General features: G+C 52.9%; 1 protein-coding gene across 8 annotated transcripts; it reads left to right on the plus strand.

Moving 5' to 3' along the window:
- The first annotated feature begins 447 nt into the window (after positions 1 to 447).
- LOC105494725 (colony stimulating factor 3 receptor) lies at positions 448 to 17,678 on the plus strand. 8 transcript variants are annotated; one of them, XM_071096052.1, is made up of 19 exons: positions 452 to 723; positions 1,962 to 2,024; positions 3,405 to 3,498; positions 3,588 to 3,719; positions 3,972 to 4,055; positions 7,467 to 7,763; positions 9,553 to 9,676; positions 9,818 to 10,005; positions 10,746 to 10,915; positions 11,041 to 11,194; positions 11,293 to 11,366; positions 11,803 to 12,016; positions 13,592 to 13,780; positions 14,173 to 14,274; positions 15,499 to 15,645; positions 15,757 to 15,897; positions 16,068 to 16,161; positions 16,408 to 16,489; positions 16,890 to 17,678. In XM_071096052.1, exons 5-19 carry the CDS (start codon positions 3,992 to 3,994, stop codon positions 17,358 to 17,360), a joined length of 2,511 nt encoding a protein of 836 aa, XP_070952153.1. In that variant the 5' UTR covers positions 452 to 723; positions 1,962 to 2,024; positions 3,405 to 3,498; positions 3,588 to 3,719; positions 3,972 to 3,991; the 3' UTR covers positions 17,361 to 17,678. The 8 variants fall into 8 exon arrangements, with proteins under 8 accessions (XP_011761764.2, XP_070952153.1, XP_070952155.1 ...); XM_071096047.1 differs by having other exon boundaries at positions 453 to 723; positions 3,816 to 4,055; XM_011763462.2 differs by lacking the exon at positions 3,588 to 3,719 and having other exon boundaries at positions 448 to 723; positions 3,766 to 4,055; positions 16,411 to 16,489.
- Positions 17,679 to 19,936: the final 2,258 nt, after the last annotated feature.

Raw genomic sequence — 19,936 nt, forward strand, 5'->3', positions numbered from 1 at the left:
ATATTCAGTGTTGCAGAACCATTGTGGGTAAACATTACTAATTTTTAGTGAACATATGAGGACCCCGTGCCTCACCAAGACATCCTCCTGTCTTGCCCCCAGAATACCTGTTTCTCCATCTGCCTGGTCTATGGGCAATGTGCAGAATACGTAATGAAGAGGACAGCAGTGAGTATTGGGTTATAAAATTCCCTGGAACCTGGAACACACCCTTCTGACTACTGTGAAGACGTGGGCCCCAAGGCTAGAGCTGAAAAGAGGCTTGGGGCCGGGTGAGCCTTCCAGGCAGGGTCTGCCTCCAAGTGATGCTCCCCCAGGCTGGGGGGCATAGGGATGGAACCCAGCCAGGTGGGAGCCTGGGCCCTGCCCAGCCTCAAAGCTTCGAGCTCAGGAAATCCGGAGGCAGGGGAGGGGGACATCGTTGCCACATTCCCCAGCCCTTTAAGACCCCCAAGGCAGGAAGGCTGCCCGGGCCTCACCAGCTTCCCTCACAGGCTCCTTCCTGGGAGGAAGGGGCTGCCTGTGCCCTCGAAGGCGCAAGGGAGGGTAGGAGGGAGGCTCGGAAGGTGTTGCAATCCCCAGCCCCCGGGCCTGTCAGAGGCCGAGCCATTAACGACAGAGCTCGGGGAGAGAAGCTGGACTGCAGCTGGTTTCAGGAACTTCTTTTGACGAGGAGAAGAGAGACCAAGGAGATCAAGCAGGGTCCGGGCCAGAGGCTCCAACGTGAGTAGGGGATCCCTACAGAGGGGCTGAGCCTTGGGCTTGATGGAGAGCTGGAATCCTGGGGCCACTCCCCGCAGCTCTGCCAAGTGTTCATGTCCGGGGTCCTAGGCCTGGGGCCAAGGATTCGTCCTTTGGAACCCCAGCCCTGGACAGTGAGTCTCTTTTCACAGGATGCCCCTACTTTGGGGGGTATTGCACCAGGGAAGTCACTCACAGCCAAGTAGCTCCTTGGGGACACTGAGCTGGGCTGGGGACAGGCATAATCATTCTCCCCTCCCCATGCCTCTGCCTCTCAGAACGTGTGTGTCTGAGTTCCAGCCGCGCAACCCCTCCCCGTCTGGGTCTCTATTTCACTCTCTGTTTCCATCTTTCCTCCTCAGCTTCTCCCTGGCTTGTTATTTCTCTGAGTTTCTCTGTCTCGCATATTTCCTGCTATCTCTTGAATCTTAAACTCTTGGTAACAGACCGCCTCCTGGGCTCCGGGCCTCCGAGTGCCCCCCACTCTCTGGGTCAGTGTACATCGGGCCCTTTTTCTGTGTCTCTCGACACCTCTCTGGCCTCAGTCATCCTCTTGGTGGGTCTCTGTCATTTTGGTCTGTGCGGATTTCAGTCACCTCCTCACTCTGCCACTCTTTGTATCTCTCTCTCTCTTTTTCTCTATCTGCAGCACATCTGGAAGGGCCTCTCCCCTCTGTTTATTCCCAGCCCCCTCCTCCCTCCCCACCCTTCCCACGGTGAGAGTAGAAACAGCAAGGGGGCCAGGGGTGTGAACTGGGGAAGAGAGTGTGAGGGGAGAGGGTTGAGTGTGATGAGGGAGAAACAGAAGGAGGGGATGTGAGAGCAGCCAGCCCAGGAGGCATTAAGGTGTGCTGAGCCGCGGGAGCGAGCACTTGCAGGGCCCAGAGGAGATGGCCAGTGATGGGAGGGCCAGGGGGCCAGGGAGCTAGGAAGAGGGGATCCAGAAATGGGGCTTTGGAACTGTGCACAGACAAAAGCAAGGTGGCAGTCCTGGGAGGTGTGACCACGCAGGCTGTGAGGAAGGCAGGGGTGGGGCGAGAACTGAACTGTGCTGGATTCCATGAGCTGCTGACTCGTTTTACGGCTCGTGAAAAGAACCTACGGTTGCTGAGTGCCAACTCCATGCCAGGCACAGTGCTAAGTGCCTTTACCATAATCATCTCATTTCATCCTCACAACAACCCTGAGGAGTGAGTGCTAATGTTCTTTCTTTTCCACAGATGGGGAAACTGAGGCTTGGCTCGGAAAGGTGAAGTAACTTGTCCAAGGTCACAAAGCAGCTGGTAAGTGGCAGAGCTGGAGATCAAGTCAGGTGACCTGAGTCTGAGCTGGGCTCCAAAGCTCTCTGTATATCGGCCCCCCAGAGAGTGAGACTGAACAGGCCCTAGGCCCTAGGCCCGCTCAACCAGGCTGGGGGATGTCTAGGGCTGCAGTGGAGGACCAGGGACTGAGGCCAAGCAGGGGGAGGATGCCGGGGCCTCTTGGGGTTAGGTTGTCTACTCTGGACAGGAGCCAGTGGGGGTGGATATGGTGGTACTGCACGGGGCCCAGGCTAGGCCTGAAGCTGACCCTGGCTAGGGCAACAGGGCTGGGATATGATCAAAAGCACATAGAGATGAAAACCAGTGTCCCAAAATCTGGGCCTTGGAGGCTAAATCTTCCCCGACCAGTGTTGGGGGGGATGGATAATCAAACTGGTATGCTGTAGTAAGAAGGTTACCAACCACCAATGGGTAGACAGATGCTCGGGATAGCTGTGCAGGTTTCGCACTGCACAAAACTGAGGAGTAACTAGAGCTGAAATCCAGGCTGTTCCCTAGTTGCCAGGTCCTAGTGTGGTGCTGCATCCGTCCCGAGGATGGGGTGTTTTCTTTCTGATTTGCACAAAGGAGACTTACAGGCTAGCAGTCACTGGGTATTCTGATACTGCACTATACACGAATAGACTGGGGGTTTGGGTAAGGCCCCTGAGAGCAAGAACAGCCTGGGTTATCTGGGCAGTTCTTATCCACACCTCTCTCTGGGAGGGAGAGAAAAGGATTCTCCTACCTTTCTCCCTGCTGAGCACGAGGGACCTGCTGGGACACCACCTGCATGTATGTGTCCAGATATGTACATGCAAGCTGACCAACAATTCCCACTGATCTGCCACCAAGAGCACCAACTCGTGCTGGAGGATCAGGTGTTGGCCCCAAGACCCCAATGGGAGCAGGGTGAACATGAGGCTGGATACCCACCCAAGTGGTAGAAACCTCTGCATACTTCCTAAGACTGGAGCCAAGGCACCCTCCATCCAGGTGCTATGGCTGCGACCATATGATGCCTGACCCCAGAAGGCCACCAGAGGTCTGTGCCCAGAAGTGGGGGCATACTGGACCCCTCGGGTGCCCCACTTGATATTCTCTCAGCCCACATGGCTGAGGCAGCCAGCTTCCTGCAGGTGTAACCTGACAGCCCCTTGCCTCAGCTGCTCCATAGAGCTCTCCCTTTCATCCAGGGAGTGTGCCTGACAACACTGGCATGGCTTCCCCAGGAGAACCTGCCTAGTACTCATGCGTGCCCAACCTGGATGTGCCAGGGAGTGAACACCCCAAGAGGCATCCCTTGACCAATGGGGGGCAGGGGTCAGTGGGTAAATCTTCCCATCTTCCCTCCCATCCAAGGGATAAATTGACCCTCCGGTGGACAGCTCTGAGAAGTGTTCTACATGGCTCTTGGGAAGGTTCCAGCAGGATAGAGCCCCAGTTGTCCATAGAGGTGACCAACATATGATGTAACCTTGTGTTGGCTTTCTCTCTGTCCCTGTTTCATTCTCCCCACTTCATCCTCTCCTTATCTGCTGCTAGGATCTTCTCGAAATAAACCACCAGCATGCAATTCCTCATCTCAGGTTCTGCTGAGGGGAGCCCGGCTTAGATAGCTGGGAAGGGTGAAGAATGCTGTTCCTCACTGCTCCTTTCCCTGCTCTTTCCTGGAAGGCAAGTATAGTAACAGTGGCTGTCACTGTCATTTCCTATGTTCCAGGCGCAGTGCAAAGCCCTTGACTTGCATCATTTTGTGTCTTCCTCCCAAAGTCCCATGAAGTATAGGCTGCTGTTACTTCCATTTTGCAAAGAAACTAAGGCTCAGAGAAGTCAAGCAACCTAGTCAAAGCTGCACAGTGACAGACAAGGATTAAGATCAGCTCTGACTCCAAAGCCCATGGTCTTAAACAAACCTCCTGCCTCCAGGTGAACATCAAGTTGGCACTATGGCAAGGCTGAGAACCTGCAGCCTGACTTGGGCTGCCCTGATCATCCTGCTGCTCCCCGGAAGTGAGTATGGCCAAGGATGAGGGCGCAGTGGGGAGGGGAAGTTACAAGGAGAGATATTGGGAATTTTCTTGCACTGCCACATGGCTACTGGGATTCCCAGAGAATCCCAAAAGACTCAAGACTGAGCCACAGATATGGGGTAGCTGGCATCCCACCCACAGACTTCCACAGGCAAACCACCACCCAAGAGGAATGGTGAGATGACCCGGGCTGGTCATCCTGGAAAAGGCCAGTGGGGAGCAGATCTTGTCCACAAATCTCTACCAAGCGGTCAGAAGGAACCCATGGGTCCTATGTAGCCTTGGTGGGCAGCAAAGGGATCAGGACGGAAGCTACAAGGGGACAGGTTTCATCCTGAAATAAAGAAGCCCAGGCAGAGCTTAGTTACCAACTATGGAAACTCTGTCTTGAGAGGTAGAGAACTTCTCATCCCCAGGGGTATGCAAGCTGAAGCCAGGATTGACAAAGATGCTGTGCAGCAGGGGTTGGCAAACTTTGTCTGACAGTAATGTTTAGGCTTTGCAGGCCACATACTGTCTCTGTTCCTTGTTTGTTTGTTTGTTTTTGAGACAGGGTCTGCCTCTGTTGCCTAGGCTGGAGTGCAGTGGCACAATCACAGCTCACTGCAGCCTCAACCTCCTGGGCTCAAGTGATTCTCCTGCCTCAGCCTCCAAGGTAGTACAGGGCATGCCACCACCCAGCTAATTTTTTTTGTATTTTTTGTAGAGATGTAGTTTTTCCATGCTGGTCTCGAACTCCTGGGTTCCAGTAATCCACCTGCCCTGACCTCCCAAAGTATGGGGATTATAAGCATGAGCCGCCATGCCCTGCCTATTGCATGTTTTTGTTTTTTCAGGGGTTTTTTTGTTTGTTTTTTTGAGATGGAGTCTCACTCTGTTGCCCAGGCTGAAGTACAGTAGCGCAATCTCGGCTCACTGCAACCTCTGCCTGCCGGGTTCAAGCGATTCTCCTGCCTCAGCCTCCCGAATAGCTGGGATTACAGGCGCCTGCCACCAGGCCCGGCTTATTTTTGTATTTTTAGTAGAGACAGGGTTTCACCATGTTGGCTGGGCTGGTCTCAAACTCCTGACCTCAGGTGATCCGCCCACCTCGGCCTCCCAAAGTGCTGGGATTACAGGCGTAAGCCACGGCACCCAGGCCTTTTGCATGTTTTTATTTGGTTTTTGTTTTGTTTGTTTTTAACTCTTTAAAAATGTAAGGAACATTCTTAGTTGTTAGGCCATACAAAACTAGGCCACTCAAGCTCTGCTGTAGAGGGCAGAGCATCAGGTAGAGTTTTGAAGCAAACGACCTGGTAAAGTTCCTTCCAGCCTGAAATCCTGAGTCTGTGAAGCAGTAGAAGCCCTTTGCGAGAATCATGAACTTGCTCTGTGACCCTGGGCAAACTGCTTCTCCTCTTAGGGTCTTCGCATCCCCATCAGTAAAACGGGCCTAAGAAAACCTGAGAGAGGACAGAAAGCATTGCAGGCAAAGTGTATGTTTATTTGTTCGTTTATTTATCAAAAAAATATTCATCGACCGGGTGCGGTGGCTCACGCCTGTAATTCCAGCACTTTGGGAGGCTGAGGCGGGTGGATCACGAGGTCATGAGATCGAGACCAGCCTGGCCAGCATGGTGAAACCCCGTCTCTACTAAAAATACAAAAAAAAAATTAGCCAGGCATGGTGGTGCGTGCCTGTAGCCCCAGCTACTCGGGAAGCTGAGGCAGGAGAATCGCTTGAACCCGGGAGGCAGAGGTTGCAGTGAGCTGAGATTGCGCCACTGAACTCCAGCCTGGGTGACAGAGCAAAACTCCATCTCAAGATAATAAATATTCACCAAGGTCCTACTCTGTACTAGGCACTGGGAATACAGTAATAAGCAAACAGCCAAGGTGTGCTGGCCTCACCGAATTTATAGTCTAGCTGGAGTGACAGATAAGTAAATAATCATAAGACTCTATAATTATGAAGGATAAAAAGAGCTTTGAGGAAGCATAGGGACCTTGGCCTCCTCCAGTTCGTTAGTGCCTGGCCTGGTTTCTTCAAGATGCCTAAGCGTTAACCAGGTGAAACAGGGGTGGGAGAGAGAAAGAAGAGTCCCTCCAAAAAGAACAGCAGGCTGGGCACAGAGGCTCACATCTGTAGTCCCAGCACTTTGAGAGGCTGAGGCAGGAGGCCTGCTTAAGCCCAGGAGTTCAAGATTAACCTGGCCAACAGAGTGAAACCTCATCTCTACACACACACACACAAAATCAAAAAATTAGCAAGGTATGCTGGCATGAACCTGTAGTCCCAGCTACTCAGGAGGCTGAGGTGGGAGAATCACTTGAGCCTAGGAGGTCAAGGGTGCAGTGAGCCATGATCGTGCCACTTCACTCCAGCCTGAGTGACAGAGCAAGACCTTGAAGAAAAAAAAGAAAAAGAAAACCAAAACAAAACAAAACAAAACAAAAAAAAAAAACAGCAGGTGCAAAGATCCAGAGATTAGAAAGATTATGGAGTTTTCAAAGAATAGCAAGAATGAGCCAGAATGGCTGGAGCTGAGAAACCGGTATAAGCTGGAACTGAGAGGGTCAGGCAGGGGCCAGGCCACAAGAGCTATGTCAAGGATTTGAGTCTATCCTAATGATGGCAGCACATACTCACATGCCAGACACTGCTCTAAATGCCTTCCATATGTTATCGCATGTAATCCTTCCAGCAACACTAAGGTAGGAACGATTTTTATCCCCATTTTACAGACGAGAAAACTGAGGCACAGAAAATCTCAGAAATATACCAGGATCATGTAATTAATAAGCAATAGAACCAGAATTTAAACCGAGGCAGTCTAGTCCCAACATCCACACTCATCCATCACACCATACTGCCTTTCAGAGCAATAATGTGCCATTGAAGTGCTGCGATGGAGATGGGGTAGCAGAATCAGATTTCAATTGTGAAAAGATTGCTGTGGTTATGGGTTCTTATCACTCTAATCACTGCTTGCACCATCCTTGGGGAGGGCATTGGGGAGTTAACAGTCTCCATCTGGTGGTGTGCTGGTGCTGGCTTGCCAACACTAATTGGGAACATCTCTTCCCAACTCCCCGATCAATGATGTCACTTCAGTAGGCTGAAATCAGCTACGGTGAGAATATTTACACCACGGAAAGGCACACGCTACAAACCAGGGTCTGCTTTTCTCTGCCAAGCTGGCTGATAAACAGTTAGCGGCACATCACTATCTCTGTCTTACCTCCGTAGCCTCTCGAAGTCTCCGTTCACATCCTTCTATTTCCAGCCCCCATGTCTTGAAGGGTGAGAAAGGAAGGTGAGGGCCCTGAGTCTAGGAGTACAAAGGCCTAGATTATAGCCCAGCTCTGCTAGGCAGAGGAGTCGTTCCTGGCCCATTCTCTTCCACCCCAGGTCTGGAGGAGTGCGGGCACATCAGTGTCTCAGCCCCCATCGTCCACCTGGGGGATCCCATCACAGCCTCCTGCATCATCAAGCAGAACTGCAGCCATCTGGACCTGGAGCCACAGATTCTGTGGAGACTGGGAGCAGAGCTTCAGCCCGGGGGCAGGCAGCAGCGTCTGTCTGATGGGAGCCAGCAATCTACCATCACCCTGCCCCACCTCAACCACACTCGGGCCTTTCTCTCCTGCTGCCTGAACTGGGGCAACAGCCTGCAGATCCTGGACCAGGTTGAGCTGCGCGCAGGCTGTAAGTCCCTCCAGCCATCCAACTACTCTGCCTCCAACACCCTCCTGCCAATACTAATAAGAATATTACCGGCCGGGCGCGGTGGCTCACGCTTGTAATTCCAGGACTTTGGAAGGCCAAGGCGGGCGGATCACCTGAGGTCAGGAGTTCGTGACCAGCCTGGCCAACATGGCGAAACCCTGTCTCCACTAAAAATATAAAAAATTAGCTGGGCGTGGTGGCGGGCGCCTGTAATCCCAGCTACTCGGGAGGCTGAGGCAGGAGAATTGCTCGAACCCAGAAAGCGGAGGTTGCAATGAGCCGAGATCACGCCACTGCACTCCAGCCTGGGCAACAAAAGCGAAAATTGGTCTCAAAAAACAAAAGAGGCCGGGCGCAGTGGCTCAAGCCTGTAATCCCAGCACTTTGGGAGGCCGAGACGGGCGGATCACGAGGTCAGGAGATCGAGACCATCCTGGCTAATACGGTGAAACCCCGTCTCTACTAAAAATACAAAAAACTAGCTGGGCAAGGTGGCGGACGCCTGTGGTCCCAGCTACTCGGGAGGCTGAGGCAGGAGAATGGCGGGAACCCGGGAGGCGGAGCTTGCAGTGAGCTGAGGTCCGGCCACTGCACTCCAGTCTGGGTGACAGAGCGAAACTCTGTCTCAAAAAAAAAAAAAAAAAAAAAGAATACTACCTATTGAGCTCTTATCTAATAAGCACTTTATGGGCATGGTATCAGGTAACAGTAGTACAAGTTGGTACTACTGTGTAGCCTCACTTTGCAGATGAGGAAACTGAGGGTCAGGGAAGGTACATGACTTGCCCTTGTCACACATTAATAAGGATGGAGGCAGTGTGGCTTTAAAGCCAGTGTGGTGACCACTACTCTACATAGCGCAAGTCCTCAGCCATCAGAGGGTGTCTCCAGGGAGAACATTCTCTACCAGCTGGGCTTGTCCCGGGCTTCTCCCCCACCCCAGTTTCAAACTTCCTTTCAAACTGAGCAAGATGGAGTTTGTGCCAAGTTGAGGCATAAGGAAAAAACAAAGACCAAGGTTCTTGTTTGAGAATCAGTAACGGGCCGGGCACAGTGGCTCACACCTGTAATCCCAGCACTTTGGGAGCCTGTGGTGGGTGGATCATTTGAGGTCAGGAGTTTGAGACCAGCCAGGCCAACGTGTAGAAACCCCGTCTCTATTAAAAATACAAAAATTAGCCAAGCGAGCCAAGATCGTGCCACTGCACTCCAGCCTGGGCCACAGAGTGAGACTCTGTCTCAAAAAAAAAAAAAAAAAAAAAAAAAGCATCAGTAATGGCCACTGCTAAAACTTATGTAGCATTTCCTGTATGTCAGGCACTGTTCTGAGCACTTCATGTAGAGTGAGTCATTTAGCCCTCCTGATAACGCTAGGGGGTGGGATTTTACCATTATCCCCATTTTACAGATGAGGATGCTGAGGCACAGAGCAGTTAAATAACTTCAAGATCACAGGGCTAATGAATGGCAGGACCAGGATGAAAACCCAAACACTACACTGTCACTGACAAAGGGTCTGGAGTTGGGGGACTTGGAAGTGGGCCACCACTAGGCTGCTGGGGGTCTGTGAGGCTTGCCCCTGTGCATGCCTGCAACTTAGCTTCCCCCAGGGCTGCCCTTCCAGAGCCACTCTGCCTGGAGACGGGGGGCAGACAAGGTGACAACAGAGGAACCAAGCCAGGGCAAGGCAACACGGCTAGCTAGTCCCAGAGGGCGCTTTCTCAGTGGTCCTACCCAAAGTCCTCACACTCTTCCCACCCACATACAGACCCTCCAGCTGTACCCCGCAACCTCTCCTGCCTCATGAACCTCACAACCAGCAGCCTCATCTGCCAGTGGGAGCCAGGACCTGAGACCCACCTACCCACCAGCTTCACTCTGAAGAGCTTCAAGTGAGGAGGGGCCCCCACCCTGGTCCCCTCCCTTTGGATTCTGGGGTAGGGCATGGGTAGGATGTTGGGCATGCCTCTGGGAGGGAGAAGGGAGCCTCGCTTTCTTCCTCTGCTTGGCACCCAAGCCTGGACTATTGGCAGGAGCCGGGGCAACTGTCAGACCCAAGGGGATTCCATCATGGACTGCGTGCCCGAAGACAGGCAGAGCCACTGCTCCATCCCACGCAGACACCTGCTGTTGTACCAGAATATGGGCATCTGGGTGCAGGCGGAGAATGCGCTGGGGATCAGCATGTCCCCACAACTGTGCCTTGAGCCCATGGACGTCGGTGGGTGATGCAGGGGAGGGAGGGGGTCCCCAAAATGGGCAGACACTGAGAGGAAGGGAGAGGGAAACACAGAACCAGCAACAGACAAGAAGACACTGGAAGACCTAGAGACAGAGGCAGAGGAGAGGGACGGAGACAAAGAGAGGTGCAGCTGGAGACAGAGAAATGGTGACACAGACCCAGAGACAGGAAGAGACACAGAGGCAAGGAGGCACATTCAGTCATGCTTTCAGCTAAAGCACCCACTACGTGTTAGGCACTGCCCTAGGTACTGGGGATACAAAGCATCAAAAATCCTGCCCTCAGAATGTTAGATTCCAGTGGGGGAAAAAATAAGATAGAATTTCAGATGGCAATAAGCAAAAAGGAGAAATTAAAGGAGGGGAAGGGCATAGAGAGAGAGGGGAAGGGGAGCACTGGCTATTTCAATAGGTTTGTCAATAAAGGCCTCACTAAGAGGGTGACAATTGAGCAGATCCTTGAAGGAAATGAGGGAGCAAGCCCTGGATATCTGGAGGGAAAACATTTCAAGCAGAAGTAACAATCAGTGCAAAGGCCCTGGGGCAAGAGCAGATAACAGACACCTAGAGAGAAACAAAGACACAGAAAGAGGAACCACAGAAACCGGCCATTAGCAACGTGGACAGATGGTGAACCGCAGACAGGGAGACAAGAGGGAGCTAAAGCAGAGCCCTCTAGGGTGGGGCAGGGAGACTTTCTGACAGTCCCACTCCTTGCAGTGAAACTGGAGCCCCCCATGCTGCGGACCATGGACCCCAGCCCTGAAGCGGCCCCTCCCCAAGCAGGCTGCCTACAGTTGTGCTGGGAGCCATGGCAGCCAGCCCTGCACATAAATCAGAAGTGTGAGCTGCGCCATAAGCCACAGAGTGGAGAAGCCAGCTGGGCACTGGTGAGGCAGAGGGCAACCTGGAGAGCCTGAGGTGGTGGGGGCAGGGGGTAGGGTAAGTTGGGCTTGAGCTGGCCCTAGAATGACCCAGCGATCCAAGGCTCAGGGTCATGTCCACCCCCAACCAGGTGGGCCCCCTGCCGTTGGAGGCCCTTCGGTATGAGCTCTGTGGGCTCCTCCCAGCCACGGCCTACACCCTGCAGATACGCTGCATCCGCTGGCCTCTGCCTGGCCACTGGAGCAACTGGAGTCCCAGCCTGGAGCTGAGAACTACTGAACGGGGTAAGGAGGTGATGAGAGGCTGGCAGCCGCCATTAGTATCCAGTCCAGGTTCCACGGCCTTCCCCAACTGGCACCCCCTCTTCTTGTTCCATCCACAGCCCCCGCTGTCAGACTGAACACATGGTGGCGGCAGAGGCAGCTGGACCCCCGGACAGTGCAGCTGTTCTGGAAGGTGACTCCCTCTGAAGGCCATCCCTCCACCTCGACACCTCCTCCAATCCAAACAGGCCCCTGCAAACCGAGGCTTAGGACTGCAACAGGTCTGGGAGGCGTGGATGCATTTATATGTGATTTGCATGCAATTTGCATGTGCCTAGGGAGCTGAGTTAGCTTTTGGAGAGACTACAACGCAGGTCACAGGGTACTTCAGTGAATAGTTAAGAGCCTGCTGTGTGCACCGACTTGTTTCTTCCTGCCCTCTGGTTTCTTCCTGCCCTCCTTCCTAGAACCTAGCACAAGGGGACAGAGGGAAAAGGGGAGGGGGATGAGAAGCCTGGCCCCAGCCTGGGGAGGCTCCGTTCGTATGATCCATCCACCCCACCTAGAGGCTCTCCTCGACTCAAGATGAACTGCACATCCCCTTCTCTTTTTCCTCCTGTGCCCCACAGCCAGTGCCCCTGGAGGAAGACAGCGGACAGATCCAAGGTTATGTGGTTTCTTGGAGACCCTCAGGCCAGGCTGGGGCCATCCTGCCCCTCTGCAACACCACAGAGCTCAGCTGCACCTTCCCCCTGCCTTCAGAAGCCCAGGAGGTGGCCCTTGTGGCCTATAACTCAGCCGGGACCTCCTGTCCCACCCCAGTGGTCTTCTCAGAGAGCAGAGGTAAAGGGGGCTGGGGGCCAGAAGAACACAGAGGTCAAGCGCATCAATTCGAAGGCTAGACTGCCTGGGTTCAAATCTAGTCCCCTTAGCCGGGGGTGGTGGCTCACACCTATAATCCCAGCACTTTGGGAGGCCGAGGTGGGCAGATCATCTGAGGTCAGGAGTTCAAGACCAGCCTAGCCAACATGGTGAAACCCCCATCTCTACTAAAAATACAAAAATTAGCCAGGCATGGTGGCAGGCACCTGTAATCCCAGCTACTCGGGAGGCTGAGGCAGCAGAATTGCTTGAACCTGGGAGGCGGAGGCTGCAACAAGCTGAGATTGCACCATTGCACTCTAGCCTGGGCAACAGAGGGAGACTCCGTCTCAAAAAAAAAAAAAAAATCTAGTCCTATCACTTGCTAACAGTGTGACCTTAGCAAGTTACATCCCGTCCCCAGCCTCTGTTTACACATCCAGCAGATGGCGACGATAACAGCGCCTACTGAGGGGTGCTGTGGGGTGTACATGAGTTAAGACAAGTACCTGGCACAAAGTAACTGCTCTGCATGTGTCCGCTGTTGTTATTATCATTAGCCAGAACCAGGTTAAGCTCACACACACAGCCCATTCTGCCAAGAAAGCCAAGAGAGAAAGCCCCAAGCTTTTCCACCTGGAACATGGTCTATGAGTTCATTGCTCATTCTCAGGAGATCAGCTGCCACCACCCATTGCTTTCCCTAAACATGGGTCCTCGCCAGGTGGGACGAATAATCACAATAACAATAATCATAGCTAATATTCCCACTTACTAGCTGTGTGATCTTAGATAAGTTTCTTAACCTCTCTCAGTTTTCTCATTAATAAAATGGGAACAAGAGTAGTACTTCCTGGGTATAACTATTAGAGGACTCAGTGAATTAAAATATATCAAGGAATCCAGTACAGTGGCTCATGCCTGTAATCCCAGCACTTTGGGAGGCTGAGGCAGGCAGATCACCTGAGGTCAGGAGGTCAAGACCAGCCTGGCCAACATAGTGAAACCCCATCTCTACTAAAAACACAAAAATTAGCCAGGCATGGTGGCAGTTGCCTATAATCTCAGCTACTTGGGAGGCTGAGGCAGGAGAATCACTTGAACCCGGGAGGCAGAGGTTGCAATGAGCCAAGATGGCGCCACTGCACTTCAGCTTGGGTGACAGAGCAAGTCTCCACGTAAAAATAAAATAAAATAGAAAAGAATAAAGTAAGGTAAAGTAAAAAGTAAACTAAACTAAAATATATCAAGGACTACGCCTGATACATACCAAGAACCATAGAGTGTTAGCTATTATCACTAACAAGAACTACTCTGTGCCAGGCACTATGCCGGGCTTGTTTTGTGCATCAAGTCATTTAATCTGCACTGAGACCCTATGAGGTAGGAACTTTTATCATCATTTCCACTTTACAGATGAGGAAACTGAGGCTCAGATGTTGACCTACCAAAGGTCACCCAGCCTGTAAGTAGCAAAGCCAGGATTTGAACCCAGGCTTCTGGCTCCAGGGCCTGCATTCTTTTCACCTTCATTCCACCATTTCCCACCGTCTCCAGGCCCAGCCCTGACCAGACTCCATGCCATGGCCCGAGACCCTCACAGCCTCTGGGTGGGCTGGGAGCCCCCCAGTCCATGGCCTCGGGGCTATGTGATTGAGTGGGGCCTGAGCCCCCCCAGCACGAGCAATAGCAACAAGACCTGGAGGATGGAACAGAACGGGAGCGCCACGGGGTTTCTGCTGCAGGGTAAGGCTGGCCTGGAAAGTTGGGCAGGGCCAGGGACAAAGGGAGGCAGTGCTTGTCTGACAATAGGCATGGGGCAACCTGAACTGCCCAAGAGACATGGATTCTCCAGCCTTTCTTGATCCTTCACTGTTCTCATTTCATATCCTCATAATCAGGAAGTTCTCCTATAGTCCAACCTGATCCTTTTTCTATAGCCCTGACCCTGCCACCCTTCTAGCTCTCTCTTCTACTTTTCTTCCCTAATTTTCATCAAATGATCTAAAGAAGATTGGCGGAGGTTAACCCTGAATCATGAGCCCAGGTTAGCCCTGACTAGAGGTCTGAGGCTAGCTCCAGATCATTAGCACAGGTTAACTCCTAACAGGAATGCCTACCTCATTTTCTTTCTACAGAGAACATCAGGCCCTTTCAGCTCTATGAGATCACTGTGACTCCCTTGTACCAGGACGCCATGGGACCCTCCCAGCATGTCTATGCCTACTCCCAAGAAATGGGTTCGTCAACCATCAGGCCCCTTTCCAGAATCCTCTCCTCTCTCTCCCAAGGCTCTGCCTGGTCCCCAGCAATCAGCAGTATAGGGAACATTGCCTTCTTACCATACTTCCGGCCCTGGAGAGCATCTCTCCCAATCCCCTGGCTTAACACTGGATCCCTACAGCTGGACAAAAATCAGGTGCTGTGATAGAAATTGAGTAGAGAGTTGGCACAATTCAAGGAGCAAACCTGGCAAAAATCAATCCATTTCCCAGACAAAAATAAGGTGTTATATGTAACAGAAATTGGACAGAGGGGCCGGATGCAATGGCTCACACCTGTAATCCTAACACTCTGAGAGGCCAGGGCAGGCAGATCCCCTGAGCTCAAGAGTTTGAGACCAGCCTGGGCAACCTTGTCTCTACAGAAAAATAAATAAATAAATCAACCAGCCAATCAACCAAAAATTAGCTGGGTGCAGTGGTGTGTGCCTGTAACCCCAGCTACTTGAGAGGCTGAGGTGGGAGGATCGGATTGCTTGAGCCCAGGAGGTCGAGGCTGTAGTGAGCCAAGATGGCACCACTGTACTCCAGCCTGGGTGACAGAGCGAGACCCTGTCTCAAAAACAAAAGCAAGGCCGGGCGCGGTGGCTCACGCCTGTAATCCCAGCACTTTGGGAGGCCGAGGCGGGCGGATCACAAGGTCAGGAGATCGAGACCACGGTGAAACCCCGTCTCTACTAAAAATACAAAAAATTAGCCGGGCGCGGTTGTGGGCGCCTGTAGTCCCAGCTACTCGGGAGGCTGAGGCAGGAGAATGGCGTGAACCCGGGAGGCGGAGCTTGCAGTGAGCCGAGATCGCGCCACTGCACTCCAGCCTGGGTGACAGAGCGAGACTCCGTCTCAAAAAAAAAAAAAAAAAAAAGCAAAAGAAATTGGACAGAGGACCTGGCATAAATTCGGAGAGTGAGTGGCAGAAATCAGAGAGTAAATCAGATGAAATCAGGCCTGGTAGAAATCAGAAAGTGAGGCTCCAGAGTCAAGCAGAGCCAGGTTCAAATCCTGGCTTACTTATTAGCAGTAGGTGGAATCTGGATTAAATCCCTGGGAAAATGAGGCTTGGGCATGAGTCCCCTTGGACTCTTTTCTCACCCACCCCACAGTGCCTGAGAAGCTACAAGAAGTCCAATCGGGCTCTTGCTCTGCCCCACTCCCTTCAGCCCCTGCACCTCTCTCTTCCCACAGCCCCCCGCCATGCCCCAGAGCTGCATCTAAAGCACATTGGCAAGACCTGGGCACAGCTGGAGTGGGTGCCTGAGCCCCCTGAGCTGGGGAAGAGCCCCCTTACCCACTACACCATCTTCTGGACCAATGCTCAAAACCAGTCGTTCTGTGAGTCTATCCTCAGTTCCCCACAGCCCCAGAAGGCCCGGGAGGGGGTGCTCAGCCGCCATGGAGGCAGCTTCAGCATCCAGGCCTACGCTGACCGTACACCCCTCCCAGCCACCATCCTGAATGCCTCTTCCCGTGGCTTTGTCCTCCATGGCCTGGAGCCCGCCAGTCTGTATCACATTCACCTCATGGCTGCCAGCCAGGCCGGCGCCACCAATGGTACAGTCCTCACCCTGATGACCTTGATCCCAGGTAAGGGGAGACGAGGGCTGGGCAGAGATGGCTATTGGAAGGGTACCCCACCCAAAGGATGCTGATTTTGAGAGTAGATGGGGACTGACTTTGAATCCCCTGGTCGGAGGGAGGAGACCCAGCCTTCCCCACATGCATTCTAACTTCTTCTGGCCCTGCCCTCACTGCAGAGGGATCCGAGCTACACATCCTCCTGGGCCTGTTCGGCCTCCTGCTCTTGCTCTCCTGCCTCTGTGGAACTGCCTGGCTCTGCTGCAGCCCCAGGTGAGTCCCTTTGAGAGACCTGAGATCCTGCCTCCCCCACCCACAGGGAACCTCAGGTCCAGGTGGGCCCATCTAAGTCCCTTCCAACCTTCCCAAACTTTAGGGCCCATGTCTGAGAGTCCCAGCCCCCAGCTTCTTCTCTCTGCACTAAGGGCAGCTGCATCTCTTCAGGTGGGATGGGTGGGACAAAGGATGGAAAGATTGGAGGGTATGTCTGACCCAGCCTCCCCCTGCCCTCCTCTCCAGCAGGAAGAATCCCCTCTGGCCAAGTGTCCCAGACCCAGCTCACAGCAGCCTGGGCTCCTGGGTGCCCACTATCATGGAAGAGGTGAGAATCCAGGAGGGAGCGGGAAATGAGGTGGGGATGTCAGCCCAGGCTCAGTGAAGGGACACCTTCTGAAGCCAAGTACTCAGGCCTTCCTGTCACTTCCAGCAACACCCCCTCCCTTTGGCGTGAAGCAGACCCAAGTTTGAATCCCAGCTCTGTCCATCTCAAAGCCTCAGCCACCTCCCTGTGATATGGAAAAACTGACCATGCTGAGCCCGAACGGTGCATGGCATGTGTCAGGCATGTGTGAGGAACATACCAGTGCTTTGCAAGTGGAACCCTTTGTGTTCCAGCAGTAACAGCAGGAATGTCCCCACAACTGCCTGGACCTAGACAGGGACGGTGGCTGGGGCAGACATCTGAAAGGAGCCGTGCCCTCACCCCACATCCTTGTGTGCAGGAGGCCTTCCAGCTGCCTGGCCTGGGCATGCCACCCATCACCAAGCTCACAGTGCTGGAGGAGGACGAGAAGAAGCCACTGCCCTGGGAGTCCCATAACAGCTCAGAGACCTGTGGCCTCCCCACTCTGGTCCAGACCTATGTGCTCCAGGGGGACCTAAGAGCAGCTTCCGCCCAGCCCCAATCCCAGTCCAGCACCAGCAATCAGGTCCTCTACGGGCAGCTGCTGGGCAGCCCCACAAGCCCAGGGCCAGGGCACTATCTCCGCTGCGACTCCACTCAGCCCCTCTTGGCGGGCCTCACCCCCAGCCCCAAGTCCTATGAGAACCTCTGGTTCCAGGCCAGCCCCCTGGGGACCCTGGTAACCCCAGCCCCAAGCCAGGAGGACGACTGTGTCTTTGGGCCACTGCTCGACTTCCCCCTCCTGCAGGGGATCCGAGTCCATGGGGTGGAGGGGCTGGAAAGCTTCTAGGGCTTCCTGGGGTTCCCTTCTTGGGCCTGCCTCTTAAAGGCCTGAGCTAGCTGGAGGAGAGGGGAGGGTCCAGAAGCCCATGACTAAAAACTACCCCAGCCCAGGTTCTCCCCATCTCCAGCCACCAGCATCCCCTCTCCCGCCAGTCTCCATAGGCTGGGCCTCCCAGGCAATCTTCATACTTTAAGGACCAGATCATGCTCCATCCGGCCCCACCCAATGGCCTTTTGTACTTGTTTCCTATAACTTCAGTATTGTAAACTAGCTTTTGGTTTGGAGTTTTTGTTATTGTTTATAGACACTCTTGGGTGTACCTGAGTCTCTGCTATTTATTTTTCAGGGCCCAGCAGTCAGGGGGAAACTTCTCAGAGTTGGTCCTTCCCCCCTCCCTCCCTGCCTTCCCCCCTCCCTCCCTGCCTTCCCCCCTCCCTTCCTTCCTCCCTTCCCCCTTCCCTTCCTTCCTCCCTTTTCCTTCTTTCCTCCCTTTCCCTTCCTTCCTTCCTTTCCCTTCCTTCCTTCCTTTCCCTTCCTTCCTTCTGCTAGCTCTCAGCATCTAGGCCCTATGCAAATGACTCAGCTCAGTTCACCCTCAGAGGGCTCCATTCTAGTGGTGGGGACTTGAAAACTGATCCTTAGTGCACAGTGGCATGGGTTACATGGGGGGAGTGACAGAGTGCGGTGGGACACGGTGAAGAGACTTTGGAAAAAACTAACCCCTGTTGGGGAAATATAATTTAAGACAAAATCCCCTGCCAATCCAGAAAACCTCTTCACAAGGGTAGAAAAGCAAGAAAACAGTATTATTGAATAAGCATTAAACCAGAATGTGATACACTGGTGATCCACTAAAGAGACTGCAAAGAGAGAAAAATCTTACCCTTTCATGTAGCCAAGTGAATACAATTTATTGTATCCATTTTCTCAAGATAAACAATAACTGGTCCTCAAGCAAGAGGACTTGGCGGCACCCACTCTAAATTTACCTGGTGGCCGGGCGCGGTGGCTCAAGCCTGTAATCCCAGCACTTTGGGAGGCCAAGATGGGCGGATCACGAGGTCAGGAGATCAAGACCATCCTGGCTAACACAGTGAAACCCCCTCTCTACTAAATATACAAAAAACTAGCCGGGCGAGGTGGTGGGCGCCTGTAGTCCCAGCTACTCGGGAGGCTGAGGCAGGAGAATGGCGGGAACCCGGGAGGCGGAGCTTGTAGTGAGCCGAGATCCGGCCACTGCACTCCAGCCTTGGCGACAGAGCGAGACTCCGTCTCAAAAAAAAAAAAAAAAAAATTTTACCTGGTAAGTGGGAAGCCACCTGTGTCTGCTAATTGCCTTTATCCAAAGGAAACATCTATTTCCCCTATCTTTATGACAAGGGGTAGGTTGCAACTAAGAGCTAGGCACCAACTGAAGTTAGGCTCCTACCCTCCCACAGGAACTGAGAGAGAGAGCACTATCCTCCTTAATTATTACATTTCAAAGAGTTGGCTCCCAGGTCCTTGAGAAAAACATTCCGGGGTTGTAAAACTGGCAAGAGGTTTATTTACCTTTTTATTTATTTTTGTTGTTATTGTTGAGACGGAGTCTTGCTCTGTCGCCCAGGCTGGAGTGCAGTGGCCGGATCTCAGCTCATTGCAAGCTCCGCCTCCCGGGTTTACGCCATTCTCCTGCCTCAGCCTCCCAAGTAGCTGGGACTACAGGCACCCGCCACCTCGCCCGGCTAGTTTTTTGTATTTTTTAGTAGAGATGGGGTTTCACTGTGTTCGCCAGGATGGTCTCGATCTCCTGACCTTGTGATCCGCCCGTCTCGGCCTCCCAAAGTGCTGGGATTACAGGCTTGAGCCACCGCGCCCGGCCTATTTACCTTTTAAGCAGTAGAAAAAGTATTCACAATTACAAGTTTTCTAAAGTAAATGCTTTCAGAAAAGTGAGAAGAAGGAGTCTTTTCCCTTTTTGCTCCAGGGAAAATTAAATTCTCTTTTTCTTCTAATTTGTATTCACCCTTACACCACTGTTTCACAAATAACACCACCGTTAAGATTTACTAAATGCTCACTATATACCATGTGCTCTGCATACAACTGCCTCAGTTAATCCTCTCAACAACCTAAAAGAGAGATATTGTTATTACTACCCCTACAGGGCCCACAAAGGTTAAGTGACTTGCCCACAAGATCACACGTTGAGTAAATGGCTGAGTTAGGATTCCAGACCAGGGCTGTACGATTCCAAACTCAACGACTTTAGTCTCCAGGCTACCAGGCTGCCAGAGACACGGCTGAAATCCAGTATTAGTTCTTACAGGGTCCCATCCTTGACTAAGGGACTGAGGGGTGGGGTGGAGAAGGGATTGGGTTGGGGGTAGAAGGCTACCGCAGGCGCCATGGATCTCCCACAATAACCCCGGCCCGAGGGCCAGGAATGTACTGAGAGATTAAGGACGGGATGCATGCCCTCCAAAAAGTGGCATTTTAGAATTTATACAGCACCCCAGCACACTGCTAAACGTGGGCACACAACCATCACGGCCCGATCACGCGCAGCGGGAACCCGGTCTCTGAGCTCCACCCCGTGTGTC

Source organism: Macaca nemestrina, chromosome 1, assembly GCF_043159975.1.
Source record: "Macaca nemestrina isolate mMacNem1 chromosome 1, mMacNem.hap1, whole genome shotgun sequence".
Taxonomy (NCBI): domain Eukaryota; kingdom Metazoa; phylum Chordata; class Mammalia; order Primates; family Cercopithecidae; genus Macaca; species Macaca nemestrina.

What these genes read in the sequence shown, in the direction of transcription:
- LOC105494725 (XM_071096052.1), top strand. Translation starts at nt 3,992, where the DNA reads ATGGCAAGGCTGAGAACCTGCAGCCTGACTTGGGCTGCCCTGATCATC. An exon ending in GGTCTTCTCAGAGAGCAGAG is followed by an intron (nt 12,017 to 13,591) that starts GTAAAGGGGGCT and finishes CACCGTCTCCAG; the next exon opens with GCCCAGCCCTGACCAGACTC. An exon ending in CCTGATGACCTTGATCCCAG is followed by an intron (nt 15,898 to 16,067) that starts GTAAGGGGAGAC and finishes CCCTCACTGCAG; the next exon opens with AGGGATCCGAGCTACACATC.